Source organism: Sciurus vulgaris (assembly GCF_902686455.1).
Source record: "Sciurus vulgaris genome assembly, chromosome: 2".
In the NCBI taxonomy this organism is placed as follows: Eukaryota; Metazoa; Chordata; class Mammalia; order Rodentia; family Sciuridae; genus Sciurus; species Sciurus vulgaris.
Genome location: NC_136462.1, coordinates 161,358,217 through 161,370,978, shown reverse-complemented (window position 1 = coordinate 161,370,978; position 12,762 = coordinate 161,358,217). Strand labels below are relative to the sequence as shown.

At 40.0% G+C, this 12,762-nt stretch overlaps 1 protein-coding gene across 2 annotated transcripts in view; it reads right to left on the bottom strand.

The window, feature by feature from the left end:
• Positions 1-12,762, bottom strand: part of BFSP1 (beaded filament structural protein 1) — a 68,971-nt gene that overhangs the window by 31,928 nt on the left and 24,281 nt on the right. The window contains exon 1 of one of the 2 annotated variants that reach the window (XM_079129624.1): positions 1,648-2,248. The exons of the other annotated variant lie outside the window; for it this stretch is intronic. Coding sequence (XP_078985750.1) covers positions 1,648-2,024 — 377 coding nt within the window. The 5' untranslated portion in view covers positions 2,025-2,248. Of the gene's footprint in view, positions 1-1,647; positions 2,249-12,762 lie in introns of those variants that run through there. 2 annotated transcript variants of the gene reach the window in all.

Below are 12,762 nucleotides of genomic sequence, written 5' to 3'. Positions count from 1 at the left end.
TTTTTAAAAAAAGAAAGAAAACAGAACTCAAACATAGAGCATGTTTGAGAAAATTCTTCTGGTTACTCTACACCAAAGGTTCCCAAACTTGACTGTTAGCTGGAATTACCAATGGAGCTCATTAAAAATGAAAATTCCTGGCCCCAACCTGAGATGCAGGGTAGAGTCTAGACAACTACATTTTTTAAAATTCACTTATATAATTTTTGAATGGATAAATCTCTTACATGGCTAAACAATTTTTAATATATTATTAAAAGATGTTATATTAAAAGTCTCTCCCATTTTAGTCTCCCAGTTGCCCAGTTCCTACTACCTTATCACTTATAAACGATCAGTATCATGGGGAAATGGGATGTCCAGAAATTCTTTCTTTAAGCATGCAGAAAAATCTCCACTTTTCCCTGCCTATAAAAAAAAAAATGGTGATGATATACTATTCTTTTTTATCACCGAACAGTATTCCATTCATGGATGAAGCACAATTGTATAACTTGTTTCCTATTAATGGACATTTAGATGGATTCCAAGTTTTTTCTAATGCAGATCATGCAGCAGTAAATATCTTTGCAGGTGTGTCACATGCCTGCCAAAGTATATCATAGAATAAATTCCTTAAAGTGCCTCCTAAGTCAAAAAGCATGCATCTTTCATAACTTAGAAAGATGATGACAATTCTGAGGACATAAGTGATATCAACACATAATTCCATTTATGGGCAAGGAGAAATCATGCCTTGGAAAAGGACTTCTTAAACTTCAATGTGTAACTTCTTGAACTATGAATCAGTGGGGATCTTGTTAAAACACAGATTCTGATTCAGGCGCTCTGTGGTGGGCCCAAGTTACACTGCTAGCAAGCTCCCTGGTGATGCTGACGCTGATGGTTCAAGGACCAGACTTTGAGCAGCAAGACCTTGGGGGACACTTGAAACATCATTTCCCAGTGTCAGCTGTGATGCCATGAAGGCAAATGGACTTACTCTTTGGAAGACCTGATTCCAGTTCACTAGCTCTGCGACCTTGTCCTAAATTTCTACATGTTCTGATTCTCAGTCTCTTCTGTAAAATGAGGCAGTAGAGATAAGGCTGTGAGGATTAAATAACACTGATGTATCTCAAAAACACTGCTGAGTGAAAAAAGCCAGACATACAAAAGTATATATTGTTGCAAAATTCTAGAACAAGCAAAATTAATCTATGGTGATAGAACACTGGGCGCCTCTGGTTGGGGAAAGAGGGCTGCCTAACGAGAGGGAACTCTCTGGGTAGTGGGAGGGAATTCTCTCTCCTTTTGGTGGTTTCACAGGCAGGTATATACTTTGATCAAAATTCATTGAGTTCTGCACTTATAATCTGCGCATTTTATTGTAAGTAAATTTAAAATACATTTAAAATACACTGTAAATTTAAAAATACATGACAAGTAAATGGTACCATTTGGTGTAAACTGTAAAGTGTCATCAAAACAGAAATCATACTCAAGGAAAAGCGCCACCTGTGTACTCTCCGCAGAGACGGGGTCATTGGTCGCGGGAAGGAGGGGATCAAAGTCGGTTTTCTACTCCTTAATGCCATCGTTTTCCCAGACCCGCGCCGCCGGGGCACCTATGCCCTGCCTGAGTTTCCCCCCACGGCCGCCGCTTACTTGCTCCGGAACTCGTCGAGCGCGCGCTGCGCCTCTGCGCCCTGGCGCTCCAGCCGTGAGCGCTCGGCTGCTAGGTCCCGGGAGCGCTGGCGATTGCCCTCGACGTAGCGGGCGAGGGCGTCCTCCGGGCCGGTCAGCTCGCCCAGGCGCTGGAAGGCGTCCAGCTGCCGCCGGAGTCCGGCATGGCGCTGCTCGAGCGCGCGGGCCCTTTGGATGTGGGCGGCCACGCGCTCGCCCAGTCCTTGCAGCGCCGCCAGGCTTGGCGCCCCGATCCGACCCTCCTCGGCCGGGCGCTCGGGCTCAGCGGCGCGTGGCGCCTCATCGGCGCGCTCATACTGCTCCTGGCGGGCCTGGAAGACGTAGCTGCGGCGGTACATGGTTCCTCTGTGAGCGAGAGCGCCAAGCCGGCTCTCCAGGAGGCCGGTGGCCGAGCCAGCAGCCTGCTAAATAAACATCGGAGGCCCCCGGCATGCCGCTGGGACGTTCCAGAGCTGATCAGCAGTTGAGCTCCACTCGGTGCCCGGGCCCCGGACAATAAAAGAGCAGCAGCCCGCTTTGTGAGCTGGATTAGCTACCCATACAACTCTGGGGTTGGAAGGTTAAATTGGGCAATGAGGTTTTTGTTCCGTGATTGTGAAGGCCTGTTGCTTTATGACTGAATGGAGGGTCAGGGGGACAAGAGAGGCATGAAGTTCTTTTGATTGGTTCCACTGGGAATTGGGAAGGCAACCCCAGGCAAGCTTATTAAACTCGAACTCCCTCAAGAGCCGCGGCCTGGCACTTTATTTCCATTCTCTTTCAGCTCTCAATTACAAAACTAATGATGACATTTTTTCTGAATATTTAAACAATTATAACATGATATTATAACATGATATTGAGGAACCTTCTCTATGGCAGAGGTTCATAACCAGGGATGTAAATAAAATGGAATATCTCAGTCAGTGGGGAGGTATGTTGCAGGTAATTTCTTACTAAATTTTGTGCATTCTGTGAAGAATCTACTGTTTGCACAGTATCTCAGGAAACAGGCATGCAATGTAATCATATCACCATTACTTCAGTAGCTTGAGTGGAAGAAATAAGTGGAGCTTCACCAAAGACATTGCTAATAGGTTCTTTGAGCAAAAGAAAGATCCTTACAGGCTAAAGATTTAACGAATTAGCCAACACTCAAGCAAACTTTTGCCACTAATTTTAATTTTAATTTTTATTATGGAAATAGCAGATTTTGATGACAAGCTTTTAATTAAATATACATATGGATATAATTTAACAGCTAGGCTTTGACCAATTTAAAAGTAAATTGTGGTGCTGAAAGAAATTCATACCATTTGATGAGAATGTTCTTGAATAGAAATATTTTGTCAGAGCTCCAGTGTTAAAAATCATTATCAAAAGCCTCATTTTCTTAAAAATAAGGATTAGCAGCACCACATAATTACCAACTACATGGATTGCACATAATTATACTGCAAATTAAAGTCATAGTTATCAAAGATAAAGAAAGAAAATTACATTGATCTTTGTTGAGTTTATCTTTGCCAATCATACTTCAGATAGAGCACTAATCTCCAGAATCTATAAAGAACTCAAAAAACTCTACTCCAAGAATTCAAATAATCCATTCGACAAATGGGCTAAGGAAATGAATAGACACTTCACAGAAGAAGATCTACAAGCAATCAACAAACATGGAAAAATGTTCAACATCTCTAGTTAATAAGAGAAATGCAAATCAAAACCACCCTAAGATTCCATCTCACCCCAATTAGAATGGCGATTATCAAGAATACGAGCAACAACAGGTGTTGGCGAGGATGTGGGGAAAAAGGTACACTCATACATTGCTGGTGGGACTGCAAATTAGTGCAGCCACTCTGGAAAGCAGTGTGGAGATTCCTTAGAAAACTTGGAATGGACCCTCCATTTGACCCAGCTATCCCACTCCTTGGCCTATACCCAAAGGACTTAAAATCAGCATACTACAGAGATACAGCCACATCAATGTTCATAGCTGCTCAATTCACAATAGCCAGACTGTGGAACCAACCTAGATGCCCTTCAATTGATGAGTGGATAAAGAAACTGTGGTATATATATACAATGGAATATTACTCAGCCATAAAGAATGATAAAATTATGGCATTTGCAGGCAAATGGATGAAATTGGAGAATATCATGCTAAGTGAGATAAGCCAATCTCAAAAAGCCAAAGGAAGAATGATATCGCTAATAAGTGGATGATGACACATAATGGGGGGAGGGAAGGGTTAGTGTTAGGGTTAGAGTTAGGGTTAGGGAGGGGGGCATGTATGGAGGAAGGAAGGACTGTATAGAGGGAAAAGAGGGGTGGGAGGGGTGGGGGAAAGGGAAAAAATAACAGAATGAATCAAACAACATTACTCTATGTAAATTTATGATTACACAAATGGTATGCCTTTACGCCATGTACAAACAGAGAAACAACATGTATCCCATTTGTTTACAATAAAATAAAATTTTTTTAAAAAAAGCCTCATTTTCTTAAAAATAAGGATTAGCAGCACCACATAATTACCAACTACATGGATTGCACATAATTATACTGCAAATTAAAGTCATAGTTATCAAAGATAAAGAAAGAAAATTACATTGATCTTTGTTGGGTTTATTACTCCAAAAAGCCTGTAAAATCATTAATTCAGTCTATAATAAAGCTATGTAAGATCCTAAACAGCTAATGGTGTGGTTGTTCTATTTTTCTTCCCATAAGCCACTTAAAAACAGATTTCATGGTCAAATCAGGGAAGGCCACATGAGTATTTTTGTAGGTACACATGTATCATGCTGATGGCATGATAAATTGATTTCAGGCTTCCTAGAGAGCAAAACTAACATTTGATAACAAGAGTTATAAGTAATTCATTTCCTTTGACACCAGGTATTAGTCTGATCTTGTTATAGAACAAGACTATGTGTCACATAATGACATGAAGGATTTATTGTTATGCTCCAGGCCTGCAGGTCAGCTGGTTAACTCTCCTTCCAGCTGCGGGTCTTCTGATCAGCTGAGGCAGCTCTGTTCCAAACCCCCACTGTCCTTCTGAATTAGCAATGACAGAAGCACATGGGCAAGCTCATGCCAGGACTTTTTTTCATCATGTCCATTGGTCAAAGAGAACTGGGGCTCATGGCTAAAGTGAAGAGTAAAGGGAGAGGCGTGACCGGCCCCAAGGCCTTGACAAGGATATGATGTATAGCCCTATCAGGACCAACAACTCAATCTACCCCAGGGAGTAATCCCACTGGAGAAAAATATACCCTAGAAACATAACAACAGAGAAAATATCACCTCCATTTAATGTAGTGGAACAAACACCTAGAAAATATCTACCCAGAAATCATAGTTTCAGAGAATTAATGGTTGAACAAGGTCAAGTGTCTGCCCTCAGGGTGCAGGAGACAAATCCATATCCAACTGATTAAAACACACACACACACACAAAACTAAATCCAGAATGAGTTTTAAAGTAGAGATTTTAATAAAATTCTGTGGTTGTATCAAAGAAAAAGTACTGAGTAGTATGTGGGTAGGTGGGGAATTCAGAGAAGCAGAGAACAGTGTAAATGAGAGGATGTAGGAGGGACTGATTTCAGAAGCAGCCGAGTGAACACTGGGATCTCTGCACACAGTGAGGCAGACTCAACAGTGAGGTGGATGACAACAGGGATCCCCAAAGCAAAGGTCACAAGGAGAACTAACCTTCCAACTAGCCGCACACTACACCGAACACGGACATTACCACCATTCTTCCCAAGCCAAGAAGTGGCAGTCCAGCAATTTTTTTTTTTTTAAAGATTACAGCTCTACAAAAGAATGGAAGAAAAATTACAGTGGACAAGATATGTCAACAAGCTTTCAGAAAGCTGAACAGATATAGATCTACGGTAATTGACAGCAGAGTAGAGAAAAATAAAACCTAAGATCTTGCAGAGAGGAATGGGAAAGAAAACTGCTGGTTCATGCCAGAGAATCTGAGAAAAGCTGAGGATTTAGAGGCACTGATATTTTAGAAGGTGGGGTGAAACAGAACTGAAAAACCAGAGGGTTGGCTGAGCATCTGGACAAGAACCAATTCAATCCTTTAGATCCCCTTCTTCATTTCTTCACAACAGAGCAATTGAGCTACTACGCAAGCCTTATTGTGACAGGTTACCTGGAAGATATTCTGCAGTGAAATTGAACCAGAGACGTCCTGAGTTCAGGATCACCAGATAAAGTCAAGGGCAGAGATGAAACCAAATATTGTAAGTAAAGCAATTAAGGAAGCAGATGCACAGTGAAGGATGAGGCACAGCTGTACCTTCCCCTCTGCTCACTTACCAGCCTACTCCCCAGCATGCTGGTCACCTGGTATGTCTTTCTCACATCATTCTCTAGAGTAACTGAATAACCTCAGAGAAAAGCTCTCCAGCTACTTCTGAATTTGGAAATGTTTACTGCTTGGCTTTTGGTTGTGTGGTCTGGAATAACTCAAACTGAAGCTATGCAGCGTAGGGTTTTAACTGGTTTGAAACTTAATTGGTTTGAAAGTTAATTTTTTCCCAAAAAAATATAGATTCACCAAGATTTATATAATTTTCATTGTCCTGCACCAGGACAATGGTACCATCATGATATCCTGTTCCCATCTATTGATGCTATTTAAAGTGCAAATATTTCTTTGGGGAATATTACTATAATTAGTAGAACTTTTTTTAAATGTCTTATCTCCTATGAGAAAAGACATTTTATTGATGGAATTTAAAAGTATGACAACCAGGCTAATCCATAGCTGGATCTCCCTTCTAACAGATTATCTTAGTTTGAACTCCCTAGAAACAGATCCTGGGACAAGGATTACAGGCAAATACAGTTGACCCTCCATATCAGCAGGTCCTGCCTCCACAGATTCAACTGATCACAGATTGAAAATACTCAGAAAAAAAAAAAATTGTGTTTGCAATAAACCGGTACAGACTTATTCACTTGCCATTATTCCCTACACAATACAGGATAACACTTATTTGCATAGCATTTACATAGTATTAGGGATTAAAAGTAATCTAGACATGATTTAAAGTACACTGGAGGATGTGCATAGGTTATTATGCCCAACACTCTTTTATGTAAGGGACTGGAGCATACATAGATTTTGGTATTTGAGGGGGTCTTAAAACCAACCTCTCATGGAAACCAAGGGATGAGTGTAGTTCATTTGTGAGGTGATTCCAGGGAACATGGGAAGGGAGGTGGAAAGGGAAATAGAGAAGGAAAAGCATGGTGTATGATCAAGCAAGCTACCATCATGGGAAAAGAAGAGACTCTGAGGACAATATAAGTAGTCACCTCAGTGTTACCCCACCCAGTTGGTGATTTACCCACAAACTTCCACTGTTTGAGCATTGATCAGAGGGGCTGTTAACTTCCTTGCCACGCTTGCCTGCCGAAGGTGGGGACCAAATGGGCTCTGCATGGACTCCAAAGGCCAGAGGAAGTCAGGAGGGAAAGAGATAGCTGCTGGCAATGGGAAGATGGACCAGCACAGATGAAAATGGTCAAAGGTTGCTATAGATGGAATATTGTGCACCCTTCCTCACACAAATTTGAACATAAATACCTAATCCAGACAATGTGATGGTACCAAAAGGTGGAGCTGTTGGGAATTGATTAGGTCATGGGACAAAGCCTTCATGAATGGGATTAGTACCCTTGTAAAAGAAGCCTAAGGAAGCTTGTTGACCACTTCCACCATGGGGAGGACATAATGAGAAGATTGCAATCAGTGGATCAGGAAGCAGGCCCTCACCAGACACTGAATTTCCTGTGCCTTAATCTTGGAACATCCCAGACTCCAGAAATGTGAGAAATAAATTTCTGTTATCTAAACCACCCAGCCCATGGTGTTTTATTTTAGCTCATGGTACATGTCCATCTTAGATCAACTAAGATCTTTGCTTCACATCTTCTTCAGTCCAACACCACACTATTGACCACTGCTGATTATCTTAAAGAAAAAGCAATAGCATATACTGACTTTTAAAATTTCCTCACAATCATATTAAATTGACCAAAGCTCAGTAGATGATGACACATAAGGGGGAGGGTGGGAGGAGTTAGTGTTAGGGTTAGGGTTAGGGTTAGGGAGGGGGGCAAGAATGGAGGAAGAAAGGACTGTTTAGAGGGAAAAGAAAGGTGGGAGGGGTAGGGGGAGGGGGAAAATAATAGAATGAATCAAACAACATTACCATATGTAAATTTATGATTATACAAATGGTATGCCTTTAACCCATGTACAAACAGACAAACAACATGTATCCCATTTGTTTACAATTAAAAAAATACCTAATTAATAAAAAAAAAAATTGACCAAAGCTCATCATATGGCCCCACCTAACTTCAAGTACATTGACAAATGCAATGCTGCCACATGCCTACAAGGAGTAAGAGTGGGCATATTTGTCAACAACCCCAAAGACTCCATTGCTGGTGGGAGAGTATACAATAGAAATAGTAATCATATGCATGAGGAAGAACTCATTGGTGAATGAATTTTTTAATTCAAGAGACTTGTTTGTAGATAGAGGTTCCATAGGGCTTGAATGAATGGTCAGTTTTAGAAGAGTTCCCTAAATACAGTTGAATGGTACTAGTGTTGAGGTGTGGGTGGGAAACGGATATTGTTAGAATTGGAAAGGCTCAAGGTTAAACTCTGGTCCCATCACTTTGGTAGGTGATTTAATCAATCTGGTCCCAGCATGGGCACTGTTAAAAAAAAAGGAATAATCACTTACAGAAATAGGGTCACCATTTCTGTAAGTGATTTCTCAGTTTGCCTGAGACAGACCACATTTACACCCTTTATCTCAGACACAATTACAGGAAGGACCCTCTTTCACTCTGTCATTCTGACCTGATAACCTGAATGTATACCCTGAATCTAATCATAAGAAAATATCCAGATAAACCCCAAATAAGAAACATTCTACTCTTGAGGAAGGGATGGCATTCTAAAAATGTTATGTATCATAAAAGACAAAGAGGTTTCAGAAATATTCCAGATTAAAGCAGACTAGAGACTGGGCGTTTAAATGCAGATTCTAATCTGGATCCTGAACTGTAAAAACAATGATACAAAGGTCATTCCTAGGTCCATTGACAAAATCAGAATCCGACAGTAGATTAGATCAAATAATTGTGTTAGCCAGATAAATTAACCAAAGCAAGCTACACAGCCCCACCTAACCTCAGGAATACTGGGAAATGCAATCCCTCCAAGTGCCACATTCCATGTTAAAATTACTGGCTTGTGACTATACCATAGTTAATGTGAAATAATACCCTCATTCTTGGAAAATATACTCTGAACTATCTAGAGGAAAGAACTTATAATGTGTGCAATTTATTTTCAAATAATTCTAAAAGATATGATGTGTAAATATAAATACATATGTGGAGAGAGAGGAAATCAGACAAAATATTAATAAGAGGTAAATATAGGTAAAGGGTATATGGATGTGTTTGTACTATTCTTGCAATTTTTCCTAGAAAGTTTCAAATTACTTTTGAAAAGCTGTGGAAAGTATAATCACCTTACACATCAAGCATTTTGCCCATAGCAAACAGGAAAGAGACCTGCTTTTTAAAAATGATGGGCAAGTAAATATTATTTGCTTTACTTTTTAGCCTTATATACATACAACAGCAGAAAGGGAAGGGAACCCAGAACAGTTTAGCAAACTGCAGTAACAATAGGAATGAATGGTTTTTATCTATTATTCAATTTTAATGTACTGTTACAAATGAAAATATTGGTAACAAACACGAAGGGAAACAAAAAACCAAAATACCAGATGCATGGTGGTTGCAGCCACATAAGCCAGAAATTAGTGAAATATACCAGGTCTCATCTTCACGTCTCTCTCTCTTTTTTTCCACTTAAAATTGTCCAAAGATAGAAGAGACTTTGGTTTTTTTTAAAGAGACAGTGTCTTGCAGGCTAGCCCCAAACACCTGGGCTCACACTAGACCTTCTTGCCTCAGCCTCCTGAGTAGCTAGGTTTTTTTAATTAACATTTTTTTCTATTGAGTAATTATTTAAAAGCGTGAGTAAAATAGGGTTAGATGGCTTGCCTTTTAATCAATTTCATACTCTGGAATTTTGAGCCATCCTTGTCGGTTAAGATATATTCTGAATTTGCTCCAGGCTTTTAACATGTAACTCTGGTTAAAAAAAAAAAAAGGGTAATGGAGTCCATGGATTTCTGAGCTGGAGGTTTATGTTGGGTCTCTGATGTATACTAGTGGGTGGTCTTGAACAAGTCAGCTAATCTGTTTTTTGTTTTTTTTTTTAATGGTAAATTAGAGCTAAAGAATCCTGAAGGACTCCCTTCCTGTTCTCTACAAGCTGAATTGTGTTGTTCCCAAATTCTCCTGCAGATGTCCTGACACCTTCATATTTAGAAACAAGGTCTAGTGCTGATGATATAACCCCATCTTGTAGGGTGCTTGCATAGCATGCAGAAGAACTGGGGTTCGAATCCCCAGCACCACGGGATGGAAAAAGAATCCAAAAAAGAAAAAAAAAAAAAAAAAACTAGAAACAAGATCTTTAAAGTAAAATAATATAACTAGGCTGAACCTTAATATGACTGGTGCAGTTATAAGAAGAGGAGATTAGGAGACAGACACACATGGAGGGAAGACCATGTGAAGACACAGAAGAGAACCATCTAAAAACCAAAAAGAAAAGCCTGAAAGACACCAGCCCTGCTGATACCTTGATCTTAGACTTCTAGCCTCCAGATTCTGAGAAATAAATTTCTGTTGTGTAAGCCACCTCCTCTGGGGTACTTTGTTTTTGCAGCCTGAGCAAACTCCTATACTACTCGAAATTTTCTGATTCTGCCTCTTTTGCAGCCTAGCTTTTCCTGGAACATATAGATACCTGCCACAAGAGGGCCATGCTGCACTAAAATTGAACACCCTGCCCTAAGATTCTGAGGGTGATTGCAGACAGCAGAGGGGTCAGGCAGATGCACAGTTGCACAGCTTGTAGCCTTTCCAGCAAAGTGGATCAACTTAAGAAGGCAGTTCTTCCATGGCAAGTCTCATTTTGAGTAAAGCAGCCAATAACCCAGGAATGATAGGACAGGTTCCTGTCTCCCAGATCTCTGCACCATGTAGCCAGGGATCTCCATCAGGCCCTGTAACTCAGACCCTGTAACATGCTCAGCACTCCTGAAAGTTATGAATTACCACGAAGGATGAAAATGGATGGAGATACACAGAAAGAAGCGGGGCTTTCTCTGCAACTATACACATAGATGACTCTGAAAACTTTCTGGAAAGTGAAACCGGGGATTCAAACACTAGCAAAGGCAAGAGGGCACTAGACATCTGACATGCTTTTTTCAGGGTTTAGTACAGAAACTGAAGCAAGTAGCAAAAGCCCAAGCTGGCCTGGAACTTTTGAGCCTCCTACCTCCTACCTTTGTTAGTGTGACAAAGGTTGGTTCTTTGATTCACAGACTCCAACAAAAGCAATACAATTAAATGCAATGCATGATGCTGAACTTAATTCTAGACTGGAAAAAAGAAAAGCTACAAGAGATATTATTATGATAATTGATGGAATTTTAATATGGAATGCAGATTAAGTAATAATACTGTAACAGTTAAATGTCTGATTTAGATTGTATTATGACATGTAAGAAAATGACCTTGTTCCTAGGAAATACACACTGGTGTTTAACTTACTCTCAATGGTTCACATATAACCTACACTTATATAAATAAATGCATAATGCTAGGTGCAATGGTGCATGCCCAAAATCCCTCAGGAGGCTGATTAAGGAGCATCACAAGTCCGAGGCCAATCTCAGCAACTTGGTGAGACCAGTCTCAAAATAAAATATAAAGAGGGCAGGTAAAGAAGCTCAGGAGTAAAGGGTTCATGGGTACCCATTACCACAAAAATAAATACATACAGAGAATAATAAAACAAATGGAACAAAATGTAAAATAAGAAGTGGATTTGGGTAAAGGATATGGGGAGTATAGTAGCTCCCTATCCTCTTCCTGCAATTTTTCCATAATTTTAAAATTATAACAAAAGAAAACATTACATCCTCCAATCCTAAACACAATGTAAACTATCCTGATAACAGATTTTTTTTTTTTTTTCCAGTACTGGGGATTGAACCCAAGGCCTCACACATGCTAGACAGTTACTCTGCCATTGAGTTGCATCCCTAGCTCTTCTTAAAAACTTCTACTTTGAGATAGAGTCTTATGTTTTTGGATAGGCAGAATTAATATTGTCAAAATGGCCATTCTACCAAAGGCACTATACAGATTCAATGCAATTCCAATTAAAATCCCAATGACATTCCTCATAGAAATAGAGAAAGCAATCATGAACTTCATCTGGAAGAACAAAGAGACCTCGAATAGCCAAAACAATCCTGAGTAGAAAAAGTGAAACAGGAGGTAGTCACAATACCAGACATTAAACTACAGAGCAATAGTAACAAAAACAGTATGGTATTGGCACCAAAATAGACAGGCAGGCCAATGATACAGAATAGAAGACACACAGAAAAAAAAAACACATAAATACAGTCACCTCATACTAGACAAAGGAACCAAAAACATACAATGGAGAAAAGATAGCCTGATCACAAATGGTGCTGGCAAAACTAGAAATCCATATGCAGTAAAATGAAATTAAACCTCAATCTCTCACCCTGCACAAAACTCAACTCAAAATGGATCAAGGACATAGGATGACCCTATAGGTGCAGGGTCTCTGGTCTCATCCCTGCACCTAATAGAAGACAAAGTAGGCACGAATCTTCATCACATTGGTGTAGGATCAGACTTCCTCAACAAGACTCCCAAAGCACAAGAAATCAAAGCAAGAATCAATAAATGGGATGGACTCAAATTAAAAAGCTTTTTCTCAGCAAAAGAATGTGAAGAGAGAGCTTACAGAGCCATGCACTTCAGATAGAGCACTTATCTCCAAAATTTATAAAGAACTTACAAAACTTTACACCAAAAATACAAAGAACCCAATCAGTAAGTGGGCC